The 20,737-nt window shown below is 51.2% G+C and overlaps 1 protein-coding gene across 50 annotated transcripts in view; it reads left to right on the top strand.

Annotated features, from left to right (window-relative positions):
- CELF4 (CUGBP Elav-like family member 4) overlaps positions 1-14,918 on the top strand; it is a 298,339-nt gene extending 283,421 nt beyond the window's left edge. For 38 of the 50 annotated variants that reach the window (XM_053902630.1, XM_053902645.1, XM_053902628.1 and 35 more), the window contains 2 exons: positions 3,747-3,918; positions 12,746-14,918. In XM_053902630.1, the coding sequence (XP_053758605.1) occupies positions 3,747-3,874 (128 nt within the window). In that variant the 3' untranslated portion in view covers positions 3,875-3,918; positions 12,746-14,918. Of the gene's footprint in view, positions 1-3,265; positions 3,345-3,746; positions 3,919-10,658; positions 10,746-12,745 lie in introns of those variants that run through there. The other 12 variants (XM_053902647.1, XM_053902604.1, XM_053902600.1 and 9 more) reach the window with 4 other exon arrangements.
- The last annotated feature ends 5,819 nt before the right edge of the window (positions 14,919-20,737 follow it).

Below are 20,737 nucleotides of genomic sequence, written 5' to 3'. Positions count from 1 at the left end.
CACAGCTTGGGACGGTGTAGGGGAGACCATACAAGTGTGTAGAAGTATCAGCAAGCCCATGTTAAAGAGATTCCAGTTTGGAGACCACTTTCCCAGAACCATGAAAGGCTTGCGGGTTTTAGATAATATTCCCCAAAGCAGTCAAGACCTTTGAACCTTTGTCCCTTGCCCTCTGGCAGCCGCCACAGGAAGTTTGTGGTACTTGGAGGGCATAGAGTTGCCCCAGGAGTTCATTTGTCTTTGGGTATGAGGAGACAAAGAAAAAGACAGAGACAGGGGTTGAGCCCCTCCCTTGTTGGACTGATACTTCTCCTGACAAATTACAATTACATATGTAAGAACAACAAACTGGAGATTATTGCCTTTGCTCTTTAAATAAGCCTTGAATGTTCCCTACATCAGAAGAAAGACATCTGCTAAGAGCCCACAAAGCTCTGGGCACCTGGACCAGCAGGCTTGGTCTCAGGCCTCAACCTTGGAGCATTTGTGCTGTGGCTCCTGTGAACACAACCCGTTTTTTCGAAGCCATTCTTGGAGTCTGCCCCAGACACTACCCTTGCCATTTGCCTATTTAAATTCTCCAGGACCAAGGTTTTTTTCCCTGCTTTTTCTGAAAATCATCTTCTGTATACCTCTACTCTGGCTCTTTCCTTTATTCCTGAACAGACAGACTTCTAGCACAAAACATCCACTGGCCTTAGAGAAGGATGCGCTCCTGCCTTGAGGGCCCGGCTGGGCCCAGTCGTTCCTCTCAGAGCCCCTGGGGTTCCTTTTTTCTTGCTCTGGCAGCTGAGTTTTCCGCAACTCCCCCGGAGGCCTTTAGTGTGAGAACCAGCTCCGGCACTCATTCAAAGGCAGGTCATTTAACTCAGAGCCTCAGTGTCCTCATTTGTGAAATGAGGACACCGGTAGTCATTTCTCAGGGGCGGGGCCCGGTGTGAGGTTACAGGAAGGTGGCTGTGTGTGAGGGGCTTTGCCAGAGTAAACCCTCAGGAGATGCGAGAATGCCCTTTGTTCCCAAAAGGAGGAATCGTTTTTGAGTAAATGTGGTCCTATGTTAAAGTGAACCCCTCAAAGGCCACACTTGTTCTTTATAAGCATAAACAGAATCTCCCGGGGGGCTTTGTGAGCTGATGTGCAGCGCTAATGGTAGCTATGTTGGAAGAAGGGCTCGGGGGACACCAGGAAGGTATCCTCCCCACATGGCTCCCCACAATCTGTGAGGCAGGAACCTTCTCAAGGCTGGGGGGGATGGGGGGGATCAGACTCTGGGAGGAGGGACGTAGTCCTAGAAACCACAACAATGGGAGATGGTGTCCAGAGCCCCGTTCAGCAGCCCTGACTGCTCACCAGTTAACAAAACTAGTTGAGGAAGAGAAGTTTCCTTGAGCCTGGAACCCTTCCCAACCCCCTGGGGCTTCGAGAGACTCTAAACTCTTCTGTGAAGGCTGGGCTTCTTCCCTGCAGGACCTCTTCTCCCCCACTCTCCCCACTGGGTGGCTGCCTCTCTGCCCTAGATAGCACCTCCAGCCCTTCTGTCTTTCTCCCAGCTCTTCTCTGCTTTGCTCAGATTTGTTTCCTGCAAAAAGAGCCACTGAGGACAGGGGGCAGGTGGCGAGGTAGAGTTGGAGCTGACAGGCCAGCAGAGGAGAGAGGGGTGGAACCTGTCACCCTCAGTGAGGCTGTCTGGTCCCAGCAGGGAAAGAAGATTTAGTTCAACCACCTTCCTAAATCTGGGGGAGAGCAGTGTAACAGACTTATAGTGCACAGCTTTGAAAACTGTTCTGCTCTGCTAAGACTTGACTGTGGTCATCAGACGCAGATGTTGGTGGGGTGAGGGATTGGCCGGCGGGGAGATGAGAGGAGGAGGTAGAAGGATGCCTCATGCCGATCTCCAACTATGGGCAACCTGCAATCTCTTCTGTTTTGGCATATGGACTTACACAGATGTTGGTTATGTTTCTCTGGGCCCGACTCACCAAGACCGTCTGAGCTCACGTGCACCTACTCTTGTGTATACTCACTGCGTGTACACACACCCTCTCCCCCATCTTTGATGGCTCATGGCTGTAAGGACAAATGTGAGCAAACATGAGCGAAAGCAGGAAGGAGACAACAGAAGGAGGAAAGAGGCCAGTGGAGGCAGTGTCTAGGGCAGAGGTAAAAAGACAGAGTTATCACATAGGGAGAGTGAGGGAGGGGTCACGGACAGGCCCAATGTACCACGGACAGCCAAGAAAACAGCTAGATCTTCTGTGGGGTCTGTACACCTGTCACTTACATATCTCAAGGCCATTTGGAGACAAACACCCCAAATGAGACATTTGCAGGATGGGAACCTTGCCAAACTTAGTTTTGTATATTTTGCAGGATCTAACTCCATTTTACAAGAGAAAGGGCCTCTAAAGTCAAATAAATTCCGGGAAATATTAGGCTAAACAAAGCTATAAAGGTTTATTTACTGGAGGACTTGGGGCAGGTGGGGGGGGGGTGTTGTTTGTTAATGTGCCTTGAACTGTCCCAGATTGGCATAGTGGTAAGCCTACTTGACCACAGAAGCCCCTTTTTCAGAAGCACCAATTAGGGCCAGTTTAGGAAACGCTAATGTAAAATGTAGTCTCTGTAAGGAGTTGCATTCAAAGGACAAGAACCTTTGTCCTTCGAAGGAGAGACAGACACCCTTTCCCAAAGGGTGACTTCTAAACTAACTTTCAGAACCGTACCATCCCCAACTGGGAACTGCTTGTTTTAGAAGGTGACTGGGAGCCATAGATGGTTCTGTATCTCATTCTGGGATGTTGGGAGGAGTGAACCTGTGAAAAGCACTTATGCAGTCCCTGGGTAACAGGGAAGGTTCTCAACTAAGTTTTACTAATAGTGTTAATTTGTACACCACTATTGTTATTGTAGATACCATGAGGGGTTCGTAGGGGACACGTGCTTAGAATCCAGGGCAAGAGCACCTACTTCCCAAGCCTTGGATTTTTACTAGGGAGGTGCTGACAGCCCCTGGGTGCGAAGTGGTGGGTTTCTGCGAGTGGGACTGGATTTAGGCAAGTGTCTGCCACGAGCCTGGCTGGGGGCAACCTTGCCCAGGACCGGGAGGGGGGCCGAGGGCCGTGAGGACTGTCAGACTGTCAGCCCCTGCCCTCCCCGCGGCCAAGGGGCCCTCGCGAGGGGGGGGTGGGGCTGCTGGAAACGGCGGTGGAGAGGTTTTCTCCGGGGTGCCCCCCTCCCTCCCCCTCGCACTCCTCTCTCTCCCCAGGCCGGCACTCTGTGCCCTCCCGCTGCCAGGCCCCCTCCTGTCAGGGAGGACAGTGTCCAATAAACTCCTCCACCCGCAGGTGTGTCCGCCCTCCCACCGAAGGAGAGGGCTGAGGTGCCGGGGCCGGCCGGGGTGGGGGGCAAGGGCGCCCAGGAAAGTGGCGCCGCCCAAAGCCGCGGTGGAGCTGGGGAGGCCCTGCCGGGCGGCGCCGGTCAGCGAGGCCTGGAGCCCCGGACACGCCCACCCCGGGAGGGGCCGCGCGCTCGCGGGCTGTGGGGGGCGTGAGGCCGGGCCGGGGCGGGGCCCCGAGGGGGGGAGGAGCCTCGAGGCCCCCCCCTCCTGCCCGAGGCGCGGCGGGAGCGCAGGGTGGGGCCGCCGCCCGCCCCGCCCCGCCCCCGGGCCCCGCCCTTCTCCCCACCCACCCCTCCCCGCCGGGGCGGCCCCGTGGAAACCCAGGCCCTCGTCCCTCGTGTCTCGCCAGGCTTCGTGAGCTTCGACAACCCGGCCAGCGCGCAGACCGCCATCCAGGCCATGAACGGCTTCCAGATCGGCATGAAGAGGCTCAAGGTGCAGCTGAAGCGGCCCAAAGACGCCAATCGCCCATACTGAGCGCCGGCGGGAGCGTCCCCCGGGGGAGACCAGGACTCGCACAGGTAACCGGGGGCGGCCGGGGCGCGGGGACGGGGGGGTGGGGGGTTGAGGAAGGGACACCGGACGGACCCGCCGCCTCCTCTGGCCTTCTTGAGCTGAACCTTCACTTGCCTTGGACCCGCTGCGCCCAGCTCGACCTGCTCCTCACCGGGTGCCTAGGGGACAGGCCTAGAGCTGTGGTCGTACCGGCAGAAATGGGCATGGCCATCCCCCTGTTGCAGAGCCAAGAGAAGCAGGAGTGAGGGAACCTTGCTGAGAAGGTGGGGTGAGCCCTGGGCCTGTACACCCAGGTCTACATAGTAATCCTGTTTGCCGGAAAACCCTGGGGTGAGCCTGTGGCAAGCTCGGGGACTGGGAAACTTTGGTGGGGGGAACTGTCCACATCTCCTGGGGCCTTCTCCTAGACTCCCTGGTTCTCCCCTCCCCATCTGTCCTATCTTGAGGGCTGGTGGACTTTAGACAGGTGACTCCCTCACCCCTCCAATTCTAGAGCTCAGTCAGTCTGGGGCAGAAGCTGAGGAGGGTGATGGCACAGCACTGGGCCAGCTACCCTGCCTGCTTTAAAGAGGCCATGACAAGTGGACAGTCATCACTTTTCCCTACTCAGTCTTGGTTCTGCCTTGCAGCTGGAGAAAAAGTTGCCCACTCCTCTTCCAGGCCACTTGTTCCCCTGGGTGAAGCAGCTTCCTGGGGAAAGGAGGGAGGGGGGAGATGTACCAGGCCCTCCTTCAACCTGGTATCCCACATTGCTGTGCGCTCCTGTAGGCCCAGCTCACCCACAAGCCAAAGGCAAGCCTCCAAGCTCCTCTGCCCTGCACTCCATCAGCAGTACTGTGCACCAGTCCCACTTAGGAACTTGGGACTCAGCACTGAATAAGACTGGCAAGAACCTTTGTCCTTAGAAGGGGAGACAGACAATAAACAATGACATGTGACCAAAGAGTAAATTATGTAGTGTGTCAGAATTGTTGGTTATAGTTAAATCAGGGAGTTAGGGTAGGCCTTGTTGAGAAAGTGACATTCGAGAAAAGACTTCAAGAAGGTGAGGCAGGGAGCCATGCCAGCTTCTGGAGGAGTGAGTCCTTCATCTGAAGGAACAGCCAGTGCAAAGCTTCCAAGGGGAGGGCAGGGTGGTGCATTTGAGAACTGCAGAACAAGGTGGCTGGAGGGGAGCCAGCTTGGGGGCATGGTGGGAGTAGAGATCTGAGAGGAGAGGTGAGGAGGACCACCTGTGTTGGACTTATATAGACCATTGTAGGGACCGTGGCCACTCCTCTGAAACGGGGGAGAAGGTGGTGGGGAACCGTTGGAGAGCTCTGAGTAGAAGAGTGGCATTGACCCACTTGCATTTCAGCGTGATCACTGGTTGCTGTGTCGATACTTAGTAGGACCCCAAGCAGAAGTTTAGTGCACAGACCACTCAGTCCAGGGCGACAGCAGTCGATGCGGTAGGAGGGGTTTGCGTTCTTGATGTTCTTGGAAGGCAGAGCCAAGGATGCTGGTGTGACAGAAGGAGTCGAGGATGACACCCAGCTTTTGGCTGGAGCGACTAAAAGAGCAGAGTTGCCGTGACCCAAGATGAAGAGGGGTTGGGGGAAAGACCAGGCACATGAGAGTTAGACATTCAAGTGGAGGTTCAGAGCCTGGAGTTTGGGAGGGAGAGTCCCAGTTTCCCCATCTCCCCCCTCAAACCCTACCACCGCCAGCAGCCATCTTCCACCCACCTGGAAGCAGCAGGACTCACCTCTCAGAGGGGATGCTTGAGCCTCTACTCTCTGCAAGGCTGGAAAAGCAAAACCCGCCTCTCTTGCCTCCTGAGTTCCCACCCCCTGCCCGTCTCTGGCTTCCATGAAGATGTGTTCTCACATATGCATTCCGAGTGGGGTACCTTCTCGGGCCGGACACCGGGCTTGGTGCTAGGACGCAAAGGTGAACGGGTCACCATCCTGCCTGCACGAGCTTCTGGCTCTGCAAGCACAGACCGCAGGAAGCAGCTTGCAGGTGGGTGTACTTCCATAGGAGTGGGGACCGTTCAGTGAAAGCAGCCCTTTCTGGGCAGAGAGCAGGTTTCCTTAACGTAAGCTTAGCTCTGCCACTGAGGCATGACCTCTTGGCTTCCGTTTCTGCATTAATGAAACCAAGGTATTGAAGGCATCAGAGGAGGGGCTGTGCTCCAGGGCCATGCCCTGAGATTCTGAGGGGCCCCTGTTGGGTGTATTCTGTGGCTCCCGTGAAGGCGGCCGGTCTGAGCCTTCTAGACCTAGATGCCAAGCCAGGATAGAAACTGTAGGTCAGAGAAATCCGCAGAGGAGGAGGTAAGTAAGGCACATTTGTTGTTTGGCACAGAAGATAGGAAGTGGTCCACAGGGTAGAACCAGCCAGCAGTCATAGCTGGAGTGAGGGCTTGAGAGGTGTGGTTTAGAAAGCAGACGGGTTCTTCCACCAGGGAAAGTGAAGGCCAGACAGATGAGAACCCAGACTTCATGCGGTGCTTACCGCGCACGGGGCACAGTTCCTGCAGGTGACAAGTCTAAGGTGTAATGGTAAAGCTGTGACTGCCTTTAACGTGGGTAGTGTTATCATCCCATTTTAAAGACAGAACACATCCCATCCCATTTTAAAGACACATCCCATTTTATTTTTTTAAATTTTTTTTTTTTCAACATTTTTTATTTATTTTTGGGACAGAGAGAGACAGAGCATGAACGGGGGAGGGGCAGAGAGAGAGGGAGACACAGAATCGGAAACAGGCTCCAGGCTCCGAGCCATCAGCCCAGAGCCTGACGCGGGGCTCGAACTCACGGACCGCGAGATCGTGACCTGGCTGAAGTCGGACGCTTAACCGACTGCGCCACCCAGGCGCCCCCACATCCCATTTTAAAGACAGAAGTCACTTGGCCATCAGCTACTGAGTGGTAGAGCCACTATTTGAAGCCGTGGCCCAGTTACAGAGGCTGTGCTCGTAATGCCTTTAAGTAAGGAGAGTGATAACTTCCCCACTGTTATCCTAGTCCCAGCCCTCCCAGCCCAGAGTCTTGTCCTGAAGACATCTCACGTCTCTGGGCTCCTCCCTACTAAGCAGTCTTCCAAAAAACTATGACCTAACGTAACTCCCACAAATAACGCTGACTTTTAATCCATTTAGACAGCATTTTAACAAAAGGGGATTTCAGGCTTCCCAACCTAAGACTGCTTGAGGCTGTAACAGAAGGAGGCACTAAGACCAGGTGTGGGATGAGGGGACTTCAGTGAGAAGTGGAGGAACTAACATGCAAAAGGTGCTAAAATACTCAGGATTTTACTGACCAGTAAAGGGTGTTTGTAAATGATGAGTCCTAGGTGCTCAGAAGGGCAGGGCTGACCTGAGCAGTGGCGGAGGGACAAGCCATAGCTAGGAGCAAAGGGGTGATGGGGAGGAGGGGATCTCAGGGCCTGGCTGGCCACCCGCAGTGGCAGTGATGAAGGCAACGTCATGGTGTCACAGCGTGGGGGCCAGGGCCTGGTCAGAACAGAAGTGTGGTGGGTCCAGGGGAGGAGAGGGACCCTGGGCAGGGCAGCTGGAGGGAGCGTAGTTGGGTATAGGTTCCATAAGGGGAGGCCCAGGTAGGCTGGGGTGGGGTTGGGTCACATTGGTTCTCTGCATCCTGCTGTCTCCCGAGGGTGTGATTCCCCCACCTGCTTCTGGCTTCCCAGCTGCCCCTGCCCCTCTGGCTGCTTGGGCTCATTATCTTGTACCAAGGTGGGAGGTTCTCCAAGAAATCTTTACTAGGAAACTAAGAGGAAGGAAGCAGAGGCAGGAAGACTGGGCAGAAATGCAAACACGCCAGGTCCACAGCCAGTGAGCAGCACCCAAGTCCCTTGTCCTGCCATAGAGGTCAGTAGCATGCGCTGGGCCCCAAGCTGAGGGCAGGTTTGCAGACCCCTAACTCTGTGCTTCCGTGGCCGGAGGACACTGCACAGCATGTCTGACCTCAGTGGGAGTCCTCTCTCTTCCGGGCCCTGGGCTGTGGCTCCGAGTGTGCTTTCGCACGGTGTCTGCTCTGAGCTGTGCAGGTTTGGGTGCTCTGGGCCTGACCTGCACAGGGCTGGGCCGTGGCTTTGGGCCTTGACCTTCTCTGACTGGATCCCAGCTGTGTTTAGAACCTGGCATCTGAATTGGCTTAGCTGACCAGGTCAGCTAATTTCCTGTCCCAGGTCATGAGTTGGAGCTCCCCAGGCCTGATTCAAGCTCCCTCACTGGTCAGTGACCCTGCTGCCACCTCTGGAACTGTACTTTGTGAGGATCTTTGAGAGGGTGGCCAAGAAGGGGTCACCCCTGCAGGCAGAGGCCCGGCTGCTCCCCAGTGAAGAGAGTAGCCAGCTAGTCAGCCATGCACCGGCAGAGCCCTGGGGAGGTTCCTTAGGGATTGAATGAGTGTGACAGTGTGTTTGTGTTTGGGGGCCAAGCATGTGTGTGTGTGAGGGGCAAGAGTGTGCACAAGGAGTTCCCCACATTGGGCTTTGAGGAGGTGCTGTGTGATAGGCTTGGATCCTCAAGACCCAGGACGGCACAGGCACCAAAGGGCAGCTAGGGGCAGACTTGGGGCAGGCAAAGGAGCAAGTTCAGTGGGGAGGAATGGGCACCCTTGAAAGGCTCAGGGCGGGGGGCGGGGGCTGGGGAAAGGAGGGGAGTTCCGCAGGGGGGTCCCTTATTTGCAGTTGCCAGAGCTGACACCTGGTGGCACTGCCCTCCTCGGTTCTTAGGCCTCCTCTCCCACCCAAAGGGATCAGCCCATTCATTGGATATCCTGGGTGGGTCTAAGGGTTTTCTTTGGGGAAGGGCTGGAGATGTGGCATGTCAGGACTTCTGGGCCATGCGATGGGCCCCGGTCTCAGTGAGGGAGATCTGCTGTTGGAAGAACAAGAGCCCAGCTTGGATGGGCAGGCAGGCAGGGGGCGTGGAGGGAGAGCTTCTTGATGAAGGCAGAGCTGGAGGCTGGGTCACCCCTCAGCTACTTGGTAGCTTATCCACAGTGACATTTCAGGTCCCAGGCTTCCCTCCCACACTCCCTGAAGAAAGACACAAAGCTTAGAGTGGAAGTCTGCTCTGTGCAGAAGCCCGGTGGATTGAGAGCCCTGCAGATAAGCCGGGTGCGGAGGCTTTGGCACAGGCCTGAGTGCCGCAGGGGAGCAGGGGCTGGGGAGCAAGCTCAAAGGTAACCATGAGGAGGGGGTAGGGCTGGGGACCCCCAAATCCCCAGGTTGGGGCAAAGGACCGTGAAGTGGTGAGGAGTGCAGAAGATAACTCAAAGTGGAAACATTTGATGATGCCTGACAGAGAAGGGGACTCAGCCTCAACCACTTGGGGCTCCGCCAGTAAAGAAGGCAGGTAAGGGCCTGTGAGATGGGCCAGTCTAGAAAGATACACATGCAGGGGTGTAGGGAATGGAGGAGGAGGAGGTGGAGTAAGGGAGGTCAGCAGAGCAGGAGTGACAGCAGCAGAGACTGGAGACCTACAGCCAGAGCACCTCCCTCTCTGGTGGACTGTCCTTTTCTGTGTTACCCACCCTGCAGGATGCTCTATAGTCTTCCATTTAGCCCTGTCACGGGTCAGCACTGTGGGCCTTCTTAAGGCTTCACAGGCCGGGAAGCAGCTTCACTTTGGCCACGTGGGCCACCTTGGGAGCAAGGCAAAGGGTACGAAGTGATCGTGAAATGAAGTCAGCGATGCCGAGGCGTGTTTATAGAATTCCGGTAACATTGATGTGATTTACTCTCCATCTCAAAACTGAACATGTTCGTTTTCTGAAGGTTCTGAGAAAAGAGGGTTGAGGCAGAACGGAAGAGGAGAGAGGACCATAGCACCACACAGTGGGTGCTCCTGCTGTGGAGACGCCCTTCTCTAGGAATGGTGGCCAAGGCGGGACCAAAGGGGCGGGAGGGCCGAGTTGCTGTCGGTGTGGACAGTACTGCAGCAGCAAAGTGCTCCGTGGATGGACCCTTCGGATACAAGTCACCCTAGCCAGCCTCTGATCTACCCTGCAATTCAGGGCCACCCTGACAGGCTCCCCCTGCTGGTCCACAGGCTGACGCCACAGAAGGCTGGGGTGGGGTGAGGAGAGAGTGACCGCCCCCCCCCACCGGGGAGAGAGAACCGTGGATGATACAAAGCAGAGAGTGTGCTCCCCGATCTGCTTGCTGGCCACGGTGGCTTGAGGGGCTGTTTTCTTTTTTCCTAGCCCTCTTGCCAAACTGCCCACGCCCCTCCTCCTCTTCCCAACGCATGATGGATGCCCTTAGTGGCCCTGTGTGAGGTTCTGCTACTGTTCACAGTGGATCACGTGTCTGCATAAACAACCGTGTGTGTGTACGTGTGTGTGCGTGTGTGTGTGTGTGTGTTGATGTGCCCATGTCCTTTGTCTGCCGGCTTCCTCCATTCTTTGAGTTCGTTTCAGTTCTCTTATGATTTGACTGCTGTTCTCTCATCCGAGCTTTTAGATTGATGCTGTGGTCTGGTGCTGTATAAATATTTTTCCTTTTGATTTTGTTTTAACTTTTCCTTGCCCTTCTTCACCCTCGACCCAATTGTCCCTGCCCTTCCACACTCCCCAACCCCACCCAACCTGCCCCCACCTCTTCCCTCCCCCTTGCCCACACTCTCTTGTCCTCTCTTTCTTTCTCTCTCTCTCTCTCTACATATATAAATATATATATAAATCTTTTCTTCTTTTGTCATTCAATCAAATTCCAACAACCCAACCAGGGCCAGTCAAATCCACCACAGTCTCGCGCTGAGCTAGGAATAAAGTTCACGTAATCACATGAGAGTGGAGAAAACAGTCCCCCATCCGTAAGTTCAAATCAACTCAAAGTTCACAGTGTGACATGATGGCGTCATGTAACAAGGCTAAGAATCGGTTGCATGACAATTGCCGTCAAGTTTCGTGGAGGTGCTGTGATTGGAGCGTTTTTCTTGGATGTTGTATCAGTTGATGATTGGCCAGTCATGATCACACGTGCATTTTCTTGACTTTTGTGCTGCCACAATCTTTTTTGCTGTGCTCATTTTTGTTTTGTTCTTGGTGCTTGCAGTGGTTTTACTTTCTGTTGTTTGGTTTTTCTTGTTCAGCGTTTTTTATGCTTCTCTAGATGTCACATAGAGAAAAAAACAAAACAAAAGAACAAAAAAATAGTAAAAATAAAGATGAATTCCTGAATTATCGAACATGGGATCATTTAACTGTGCAAACCATTATTTTTTTTTCTTAAAATTAAGGAAAACATCTTAAAAATATCTATGCGTGGTTGATTTACTTGCACTTGAAAATATTGTGATTTTATTTTTTTCTAGAAATTTGGGGGCCTTTTTCAATTGACATTTTCCTAGGTCTGGTCTTTTTCCAGTTAGGCTATTTTAAATCTCACTTCAAAAGGAAAAACAAAAACAAAAAACAAAAACAAAATCTCTACTGTTACAGAATGATTTAAAAAAAAAAAATTCTAAACCAAAAACTAGAGTACAAAGCCAGAGGCCTCTGAGAGAGAGCCTGGTAACAATTGTAAGGTTTGTATTGTAGCCACTTCTGCTAAATTAAATGTGGGGAGGGGAGGTGGGGGACCGGGGGTTGGGGGGGGGCTTTTTGGTTGGTTTGGAAAAAACAGTACCGACAAAAGCAAAATGCACCTTTTTGTTTACAACTGAAAAAGGGTCCTTGACAAGTGTTTTTTAATTTTATTATTATTTTATTTGGTGTTGTAATTGTTTAGACTGCTGTGTACGGTTTGCTGTTTGTTGAATCAACAGTGTGAAAAACCTGCCAGCATGGATTGATATACGCATGACGTTGTCCCCTCAGCTGGGGGCTTTGCAGTTCTAACTCTCTTGATGTAACCAGTCACCCCCATGTATAAGTGAAAGCTGCTTGCTATACTGGAGATGAGTCTCATTTGTTAATTCACAATGATTAAGCATTCTCCTTCTGATTCTAGTCAGATCATGATTTTTTTTTCTTAAAAGCAAAACAAAACATCAAAAAAACTCACCACTCAAAAAATCGAGAACTGAGTTAATTTGTTTAAGCTTGATGATGAAATCCGTTCTAACTTTTTTAGGTTCTCCCATCCGCTCCCTTGAAGTTCCGAATTTCCTCTAAATTCCCTGGCATGTATGAGAAAAATATTATGTGTGTGTGTGTGTGTGTATGTGTGTATCTATGCATATACATACACACATATCCATGTATATCCACATATGTGCAGGTGAATATATTCTACACATATATCCAGATATACATATATATACATAGCCTCGCAAATAGTTTCTGATCCTGGGAAAGAAGCTGTTGGCTGGAAACTGGGCAAAGGTTCAGCGAAATTCATGTCACGGATGTCTTCTTTTCCTCGAGCAGGGGAGGAATGGGCTGGGCTGCTAGATTTTTTTGCTATCTTGTTTGCTAGGCTTCTGTATACATATTGTATCTGGGCTAGATCCCTCAGACATCGGTTTAATTGTGAATTCATATCCCACAGTCCCAAATTTTTCCTTTAGACCTAGCCATCCCCCCATTCCAGAACTCTAAAGGAACCCAAATCGAGACCCCTCTCCCAGCAACCAAACCTCAGCTACAACCATCGCCACTAGACCTCCAGTGGTTTCTTACTCTGAATAGAAGAGTCGATTTCTTTTCTATGTATCATGATCATGACTAATTCTCATATTGGTCTCTCCCCTCCCTCCCGCCATCCCCCAAAGCTCCCACCCTAACCCCTGAGGCAGGGTCCTTTTTGGTGTTTGGATGCATTTTGTCTTTCCTCTCTTGACTTAATCAGCCCTGATTTTCTTCATTTTAGGGCAGGATGCTGAACGGGCTACATTAAAAAACAAACCTCTCTCTATATATATTTATAAATGAGAACTGTTGGATGACACCTTTGACATATCAGCCAATATCAATCAAGCTGAAGACTCCAGACACTCTCTGTGACTGTAACATTTCTTCAAGGAAAGTATAGCGTCTGTGGAGTTCAGAGGGCACGTGTTTGGGGGAAAAATATATATGACACAAAGAAGAAGATGATGAAGAAAAATGAGAAAAAAAAAAACACAAAAAAGGCAACTTTAAAACAAAATAACTTGAGACCAGATGGGGAGGCTGAAAGGCTGGGAAGAGGGAAGAGACGCTGCTTACCGATCCCCGGGGCTTTTCCAGCCCATGGGCGCCTGAGGCAGGCTGGGGCGAGCGGTGTGGTGGGGCCTGGTCCCCAGGGGGCGGCGGGGAGGCCGCCGCTGAGCATCTCTATCTGTCATTCCTTTAGCTATTTAGGGACCAAAGGACCAAACTTTTTATTGCAGCTGTGTAGCTCTATGCCCAATAGAGGGGGATGGAGGAAAACCTCCTTCCTGCCTCATGGCTGTTCTTGAAACAGCTTAGAGCGATTCTATGAAAAATGTAATAAAAAAAAAAAAACAAAAAAAAAACCAAAAAAAAACAAAAACAAAAAAAAAGGAAAAATAATGCTTCAATGCTTTTAAAACAGCAAGGTAATAGTTCTTTGATACTTTGAGAGGCGCTTTGATTACCCTCGTTCAAGTCTATGACACTTTCCTATGGTTTTCTGTATTATATGTCTGGATGGAGCTGTTAAGATGAACAAAATGGTGGATATTTGGGGAAAGCAACAAAAATATTAAAACTCATTAACCGTGAAGTGTGAGAAAACAAGGAGGGGACAAAAGGGACTTACAAGGCAAGATAATTGTTGTGAAAAGTCTGTAAATGCTTCTAACTCTTCCCCCTCTTAAAATCATAATAGTTGTACAGAATTTTAAAAAGGAGAAGTTTAAAATACCTATATAATAGAAGAAAAATTAGAGGAAAGCAAAAAATAAAAAAAAAATAAAAAAGGAAAAAAAAAACCTATAGAAGTTAGCGTTACTGCTAAAATCCCAGATGTTGTAGGACTGTACTTTTGTAGAGTTTAGACTGAGCATCGATCCCTTCTCCCCGCGAGTGCTGTCGGACGCCGTGGACCCCGAGGGCCAGGCCGGACTCGCCCAGACCTGCGGGCTCCTGGCCGCGCACCGCCGGTGGGGGCCGCGCCATCGCGGGAAAGCCGCCGCCCCGCCCTCGCCTGCTTCGCTCGGGAGCTGCGCGCGCTCGCCCGCTCTCCGCAAGCCCTCGACACCTGCCGCTTCACTCGCCTTCCATGCTTGCTCCAGAGACTTTCCGGGCAAGGGAGACCTGGGAAATTCATCTTAAAACAACTAAACAACACACACACACACAAAAACCTTAAACAAGAGAGAGAAAAATAAACAATCTTTGAAGAATTTCTGAAACTGTTTACAAGGAATTTTGAAAAACAGGGATGTTTAAATGATGCCGGCTCTGTTTTTCTGTAAATAAATTTGCATATTTTGTAGGACTTTTAATTGTAATGATAGAGAAAAAAAACAAGGAAAACTATTTAATGAAAGCACGATATTTATCTTTGGTAAATGACTTTAGAGCAGTTAAAAAAGACATTGCTTAAAAAACTCAGAATCAGAAAAAACACTGAATTATTTAAGAACACATATATTTTAAAGTATAACATATTTATTATAATTTATTTGCACCGTTGGGAAGACTTGCTTTGGCATTCTGCCTTGATACCCTCCTCTCATTGATGTCCGGGTCATCTGGAGGCCAGGAGGCTCATGGACCTACCATTTTCCCCTTTTTTTGCTTTAGAAGAACAAATGTCTGGTTCCTCTTAGGCCTCCTGCCCTTCCTTTCTTTCTGTCTATTTTGTTAGTTAATTATTATTTTTTAAATTTTCTTTTTCTTTCTCTTGGCTCCTCCTTTTAGGATGTCCAGATGTTGTAAAAAAAAAAAAAAAAAAACAGCCGCAGTTCAGTACAACTGCTCTTTTCACACTCAACTCCCTAAAACTCCTTGTAACCTTCTGTAACTATTGGATGACGCTTTCTCCAGCTTAGCCCTAAATAAAGCACAGTTTAAAAGAAAAAATCAAAACGAGACTCTTCGATGGTCTGTGCTTCTCGGAATCTGGCCAGCTGTGTCTTGAAACCCCAAGGCTGACCCACTGGAAGTAGCCTGGTCCTGCTCCCCATGGAGTCTGTGTGCTCTCCTGGCCCACGGTTGGAGTCCTTTCTGGGAGGCAATGGGGGCAATAAAAGGAGGCCCTGTTGCACACTATGAAACATCTCTCAACTGGTGGGGTGTCTCTGGAAGTCTCCATTGCAGCCCCATTCTTTTGGTTCCTGGGCAGGAAAGGCCACAGTGCCCAGACACAACAAAGTCCCTCTTTCCTCCCTGACAAGAGGAAACTGAGGCCACCTGACCTGAGCTTGGGGGGGGGCGGGCGGGGGGTGGAGAGTGTGAAGCACTGTGAGGAGTTTGGGAAGGAGGCAGTGGAGGCAGGGACCACAGTAAAGGAAGGATGAGGACACAGTCCTAAACTTCCCAGCAAGCATTTTCTCTTGGTCCTGCACCTTCCACTGTGTTGACAGTTTGCATAGATGGAGAAAACTGAGTTCTGGAGGACGCCCTCAGAGTCACGGTTCTGGTGGAAGGGGGTGTAGAGGGAGGAGCTTCCTGGAGTGCTCCCACCTCTCTCCCTTGAGAGAGGTGTCTGAACCCTGAAAGCCAGAGGAGGGTTGAGAAGAAATGTGTGTGTTGAGGGCGGGGGGGGGGGGGGGGGGGTTGGGGTGGGGTTTCCAAAGGAAGAAGGATGGGAACCAGGACTTGGGGTGGAGAGGTGGCAAGGAGGGAGCAGGTCTTTCTGAGGTGAGAGCTCAGAAAGAGGCACGTCAGCCACAAGCCTTCATCAGGCTGTGTCCTGGGACAGAACTTCTCTAGCCTGTCTCACTACCCTCGGTCCTGCAGCCTGCTCTGGGAATGGGCAGAGTCCACCGAGCTTCTCCATCTCTTTCCACCTGAGGGGGCAGGCAAGCCTCCCGGCTTCGGTGCCTGGCCCGGGGAAGAAGGCAGGAGCGCTGGGAGACAAGAGTCCTTGTCGGTCTGTCTGTGCCCTCCTGTGGGAGAGTGGGGAATGGCTTCAGCCCTCAGATGTCTTCTCTGAAGTGAGTTGATAGCAGAGATCAGAGCCCCAGCTCCAGAGTCACACCTGGACCCCGTGTTCCATCCTCTGTTCCCAAGGCCAAGGGCCAAGTCCCCGTTTCTCACACGAGCTTGTGAAATGTTCGCCTGAATGTATCAGGAAATGGGGCAGGCCTGCAAGCCTTGACTTAACTGTGGAGATGGCTCCAAGATGAGACCCTCAGTGTTCCCTAAACTAACCCCACTTTCCCTGTCCACCAGGCTATGAGGACGGGTGATGGATGGGCTGCTTGGCCCATTCTGGGGAGCTTGTGGGGAGCTGGACTCCTTGAAAGAATTCATGGCAAGGGGGATGAGTCACGTCACACCGGGTGTTGTGCTACCCTGTGAGGACCGGGAAGGTGTTTCCTAAGGAATTCTCTGGGCTTTTGTGCCTCAGACTATTCGAAACCATGCTTTCTGTTGGACATTCGCAGCCAAAAGCCAGTGAGTCTGTCAGAGGATGACGGCCTTCACACCACTTCCCCCTGCCTCTCTCGGACCCCAGAGGGCCTCACTGGCCTCCCCTCCCCCCTGACTGCCCTTCTCTCGGGCATAGCTTTCCCCCAACCTCCACTGCTGAGGCTCAGGGACAGTGGGGGCCCTGGGAGCTGCCCCTAGGGAGCTGGGCTGTGAAGGGGGTTGGCCAGTTTTGCTCTGTTCCAGGTATGGTTGACTGAGAGAAGAGACAAAAACACAGGGCTCAGATGTGAATATGCCAGTTCTAGAAAATAATCCTCTACTTAAAACCACACACCAAGTGACTAATGAATGCATAGAATATTTGAGAGAGAATACAGTTTATTAACCTCTGGGGGAAAGTCGCAGATTCTTTGAAATCTTGCCGAAAACTATCAGGTCACTTTGCCCACAATTACAGGGAGTTCAGAGTCCATCCCACATCATTTCCTGGCTAAGAACCCCTGTTTTGCAGTGTTATTTAAGAAAACCCAAGACACAAATCTCATTAATTTCTGCCTGTATCCTATGGCTTATATTCCTCTGCTAGCATTCTACCTGCAGTTTGTGATCTCTTCTTAGCTCCTCCAGTTAAGACTTCTGCTGGGGCGCCTGGGTGGCTCAGTCAGTTAAGCGTCTGACTCTTGCGCTTGGCTCCGGTCATGATCTTACGGTTTGTGGGATTGAGCCCTGCGTCACGCTCTGCGCTGACAGCAAGGAGCCCGCTTGAGGTTCTCTCTCTCCCTCTCTTTCTCTGCCCCTCCCTCCACCTCTTTCTCTCTCAAAATAAATAAATAAATAAATAAATAAATAAATAAATGAAAGACTTTTTGCTTGTTATCACCATTTTGTTATTTCAGGCATAATGAAAAGTAGAGGTATTTGCATAAAGAACCTCCATGTACCACCTGGCTTTAACATACATCAACTAATGAATTATTTTGAAGCAAATCCCGGATATCAAGTCATTTCATCGGTAGATATCTTGGCTTGCCCTCAACCTTTCTGAGGCAGCACTGATGTCTAGAGGCCGGCCATGGCCTGTGGGACGGCCGCATCCTTGCTGCAGCTGTTGGGGGAACCCGTGGCCTCCCCCAGCCTTACCCAAGGGTAGGTGCTGGCTCCTGGTTAGACTCCCCAGGCCCCCCTCCAGCCCCTGTTCCTGGTGACTTTCTAAAGCCTTCAGCTCTTCATCCACTCTTTGTGCTCACTTTTCTCTTCTCTCCCTTCCCCCTTTCTTTCTCTGTGAGGCTAATATGAAAAGAATATGTTTACTGAGAACTCGTAGTTAATAGCTCCCGTCTCCTTCTGGGTTTTTATAAAGATCTGACATTTTTCCTATTCTGAGCTGGATCCCACGCACTCCCGTACACCGAGTACAGTGAGACACAGACACAGCAGAGCTTCCCCACCCACACGAGTGCCTCCGGGTCCTCCTTCCACCTGCCTTCCAAGCTCTGCTGTCGCCGGGCCGGGTGACTCTATGCTCCCTCTGGCATGAGGTCTGCTGGGCCAGTGTTGGAATTATACCCGGTTGAACCCAAAGGAGCATTCTCCACAAGGGTAAGGCAGTTATGGGACATCTGGGCAGTGAGCTCAGGAACCCAGCCCTGCCCAAGGTGACATACCAGACTTCGCTGTGAATACCATCTGTCTATCTCACAAAATGGAATCCACCCCCGTGCAAAAATTATTAGCGGCCATTGACATCGCACCTTCGTAGACCATTCGTTGCTGGCAGTTGGGCTTTCAGTCACTGTTGATTCACTGCCTGCAAGAACGAACGAGGGAAGGAAGGAAGGGAGGAAGGAAGGGGGGGGGGGGGAGGAAAGCACAGACTTCAGACAACTGAAGGCATGTTCCAAAGTGGTGGGTGTCCTGGAAATGCTTTTTAAGTAATAATAGCACATTTGGAATGAGTGTGTAGCCAACACTCCCTTCCCCTCAGATGAGTGTTTGCAAGTATAGGCTTTTTACTTGAGACTTCCCTCTGTCTGCCCCTCTGTCTGTTTCTCTAAGCTGCCCTCCCTTCTCCCTGCGAGTCCTCCCTTTGGTTACCTGCCTTCTCCGCCATCCCCTCAGCGTCTGGGCTTCAGGTCTGGCTGGTGAGCGCTGGGGAGCCTGACAGCCAGCCCCAGCACCCCAGGCCCTTCCTTATCACCCCATCTCCTCTTCCCTCATGCTAGCCTAACTCCTCATCCCTTCGGGAGCTCCCAACACCCCCCTCTGGGCTTGCACCCTTTGTGGGGGTCCACACAAGATTTGCCCAGACCAGGAGGAGGCTTAGAGACCTGTGTATCAAGGTGAAGAAGGCATGGGCTTTGACGTCTGACCAGATGCAAATCCCAGTTCACTCAAATATCTTCCGTGCCACTTTGGAAAAGTCACCTAACCTCTCTGAGCCTCAATCTCCTTCTCTCTAAACTGGGGATAATACTACCACCACCACCACTCACAAGAGTTGTGAGGAGTGAATGGGACACAGCCATGCACAGCTACATCCTACCCCAAGGAGTCTGAGTTATAAATTCTTCTACAGCACACTACAGATACTCAGAATGAGTAGTTCAGGCTCCAGTCCTCTTCTTCCCTTTCTGTAGCTCCATTCCATTGACAATTCGTGTCTCAACTGAGGCCAGCTTGAACTTGACATCAGACCACCGTAAGCCATCTTCTCATGGTCCAGTCAGCCCTGCAACACTCCCAGAGAATTGCTGTCATGCTGAGGGCACACACCTCTGTCTCTCGCTGTTCACACTCTTCCAGGGACCCCAATTAGCTGCTGCTCCTATGCCCCTTCCTTTCTTTGCCCTTTCTCCCAGGAGCGCTCCTGGCGCCACTGTGGCTGTTATTGTCTACAGCCGATCTCCTCTGGGTTCGTATGGCCTCAGGCTGCATGTTAATTTGGTCTTTGCATTTTTTAAATGTTACCTGGTTTTTTTTTTTTTTTTTTTTGGAAAGTTAACAAAATTCAAAAAGTATGAAGAAGTATACTGTGAAAAGCCTTCCCACCCCTGAATCCAGCCACCCCTTCCGGCCAGTGTGATCAGTTGTTTCTGTTACCCTGTTTAAATGTGTACACGTGGGTACATGTACTTTGGTATAAGGGACTCAGCCATGGTCCCCATTTTCAGTGGGGACATCCAGAGCCAAGCAGTGATGGGCCCGGGCTCCAGCAGCTGGTCTGTGGGATTCCCAGCAGGCCCAGGGCTGCTCAGGACCCCCACTGGTTGGGAAGAGGTCACCCTCATCAGTTGGGCTCTTTGAGCCATGGCTGTAGCTACCACTTATGGGTGCTGCTCTGAGCCAGCCCCTGTGTGGAGTTAATTAGAATCTCCCATAATTCTCTGAGGTGAGTGTTTTTGTCCCTATTTTACAGATGAGGAAACAGGCTCAGCGAGGGGCGGTCCCTTGCCCAGATGACCCAGAGTCAGGGTTCAAGCCCAGGGCCGTCCGTCTGCGATGCTCTTAATCTCTGCATCCCGCCTCCCGGGGCTGTGAATCCTCCTCACAGCCACTTCCTCCAACGCTTGTGTCCTGCCTCCCACCTCCCTGCTTCTTCTTGAGGTTTTCTCAACAACCCAATTTCACCTTTAGGAAATGGCGTCATCTATGTTGACTCAGGTACCAGTCCTTTCCTTTCCTCCCCTCCTTCATCAGCGGGGCTGGAGCTGGGGTTCTTAGAGATGAATGAATGAGTGACACATTACTGAGCGTGTTGCTAATGAATCCATAGTTCTCCCTGCCTAGGAACACTTGCTGGTGGTGGGGACAGAGGGGGAGCCTGGAGGGAGATAGAAAACCCAAAGACCCAGTTAGCTTTTATTCTTAACAAGGAGAGGAAATTCATAAATGGAATATTTATTAATAGTTGATGTAGCCACTTGAGGTTCAAAACCTTTTGAGTTCGTGACAGCTTTGTTTACCCCAGTACACTGAACTCTGCAGAAAACTATAAACAAACTTACAAGATCGATGCAAACTGGTTCTCCACCACTCAAAATCAAGGGGGAAAATGTAACCATTTCTGAGGGCCCCGTACTCCACTAATTGAGGTATGAGGATTCTTCTGGTTTCCAGAGTCTCCACGTGAATCACAGTAAGAGGCTTGGGGAAGGTAAGTAACTTGCCCAAAATGCCACTGCAAGAAAGTAATGGGGCCCAGAATAAAAATCAGCTGCACTCATTCCCCCATATGAGGTTCCCTGACAAAGACAACTGCGGAATAGTGTGGTGCAGGGCTTGGGGCGACCCTGAGGATGGAAGGCAAGGGGCCAAG

This window comes from Panthera pardus, unplaced genomic scaffold, assembly GCF_024362965.1.
Source record: "Panthera pardus isolate Hobbes unplaced genomic scaffold, ASM2436296v1 HiC_scaffold_15, whole genome shotgun sequence".
In the NCBI taxonomy this organism is placed as follows: domain Eukaryota; kingdom Metazoa; phylum Chordata; class Mammalia; order Carnivora; family Felidae; genus Panthera; species Panthera pardus.
Note: the sequence above shows the minus strand (reverse complement) of the source record. Positions and strands in the feature narration are given on the sequence as shown.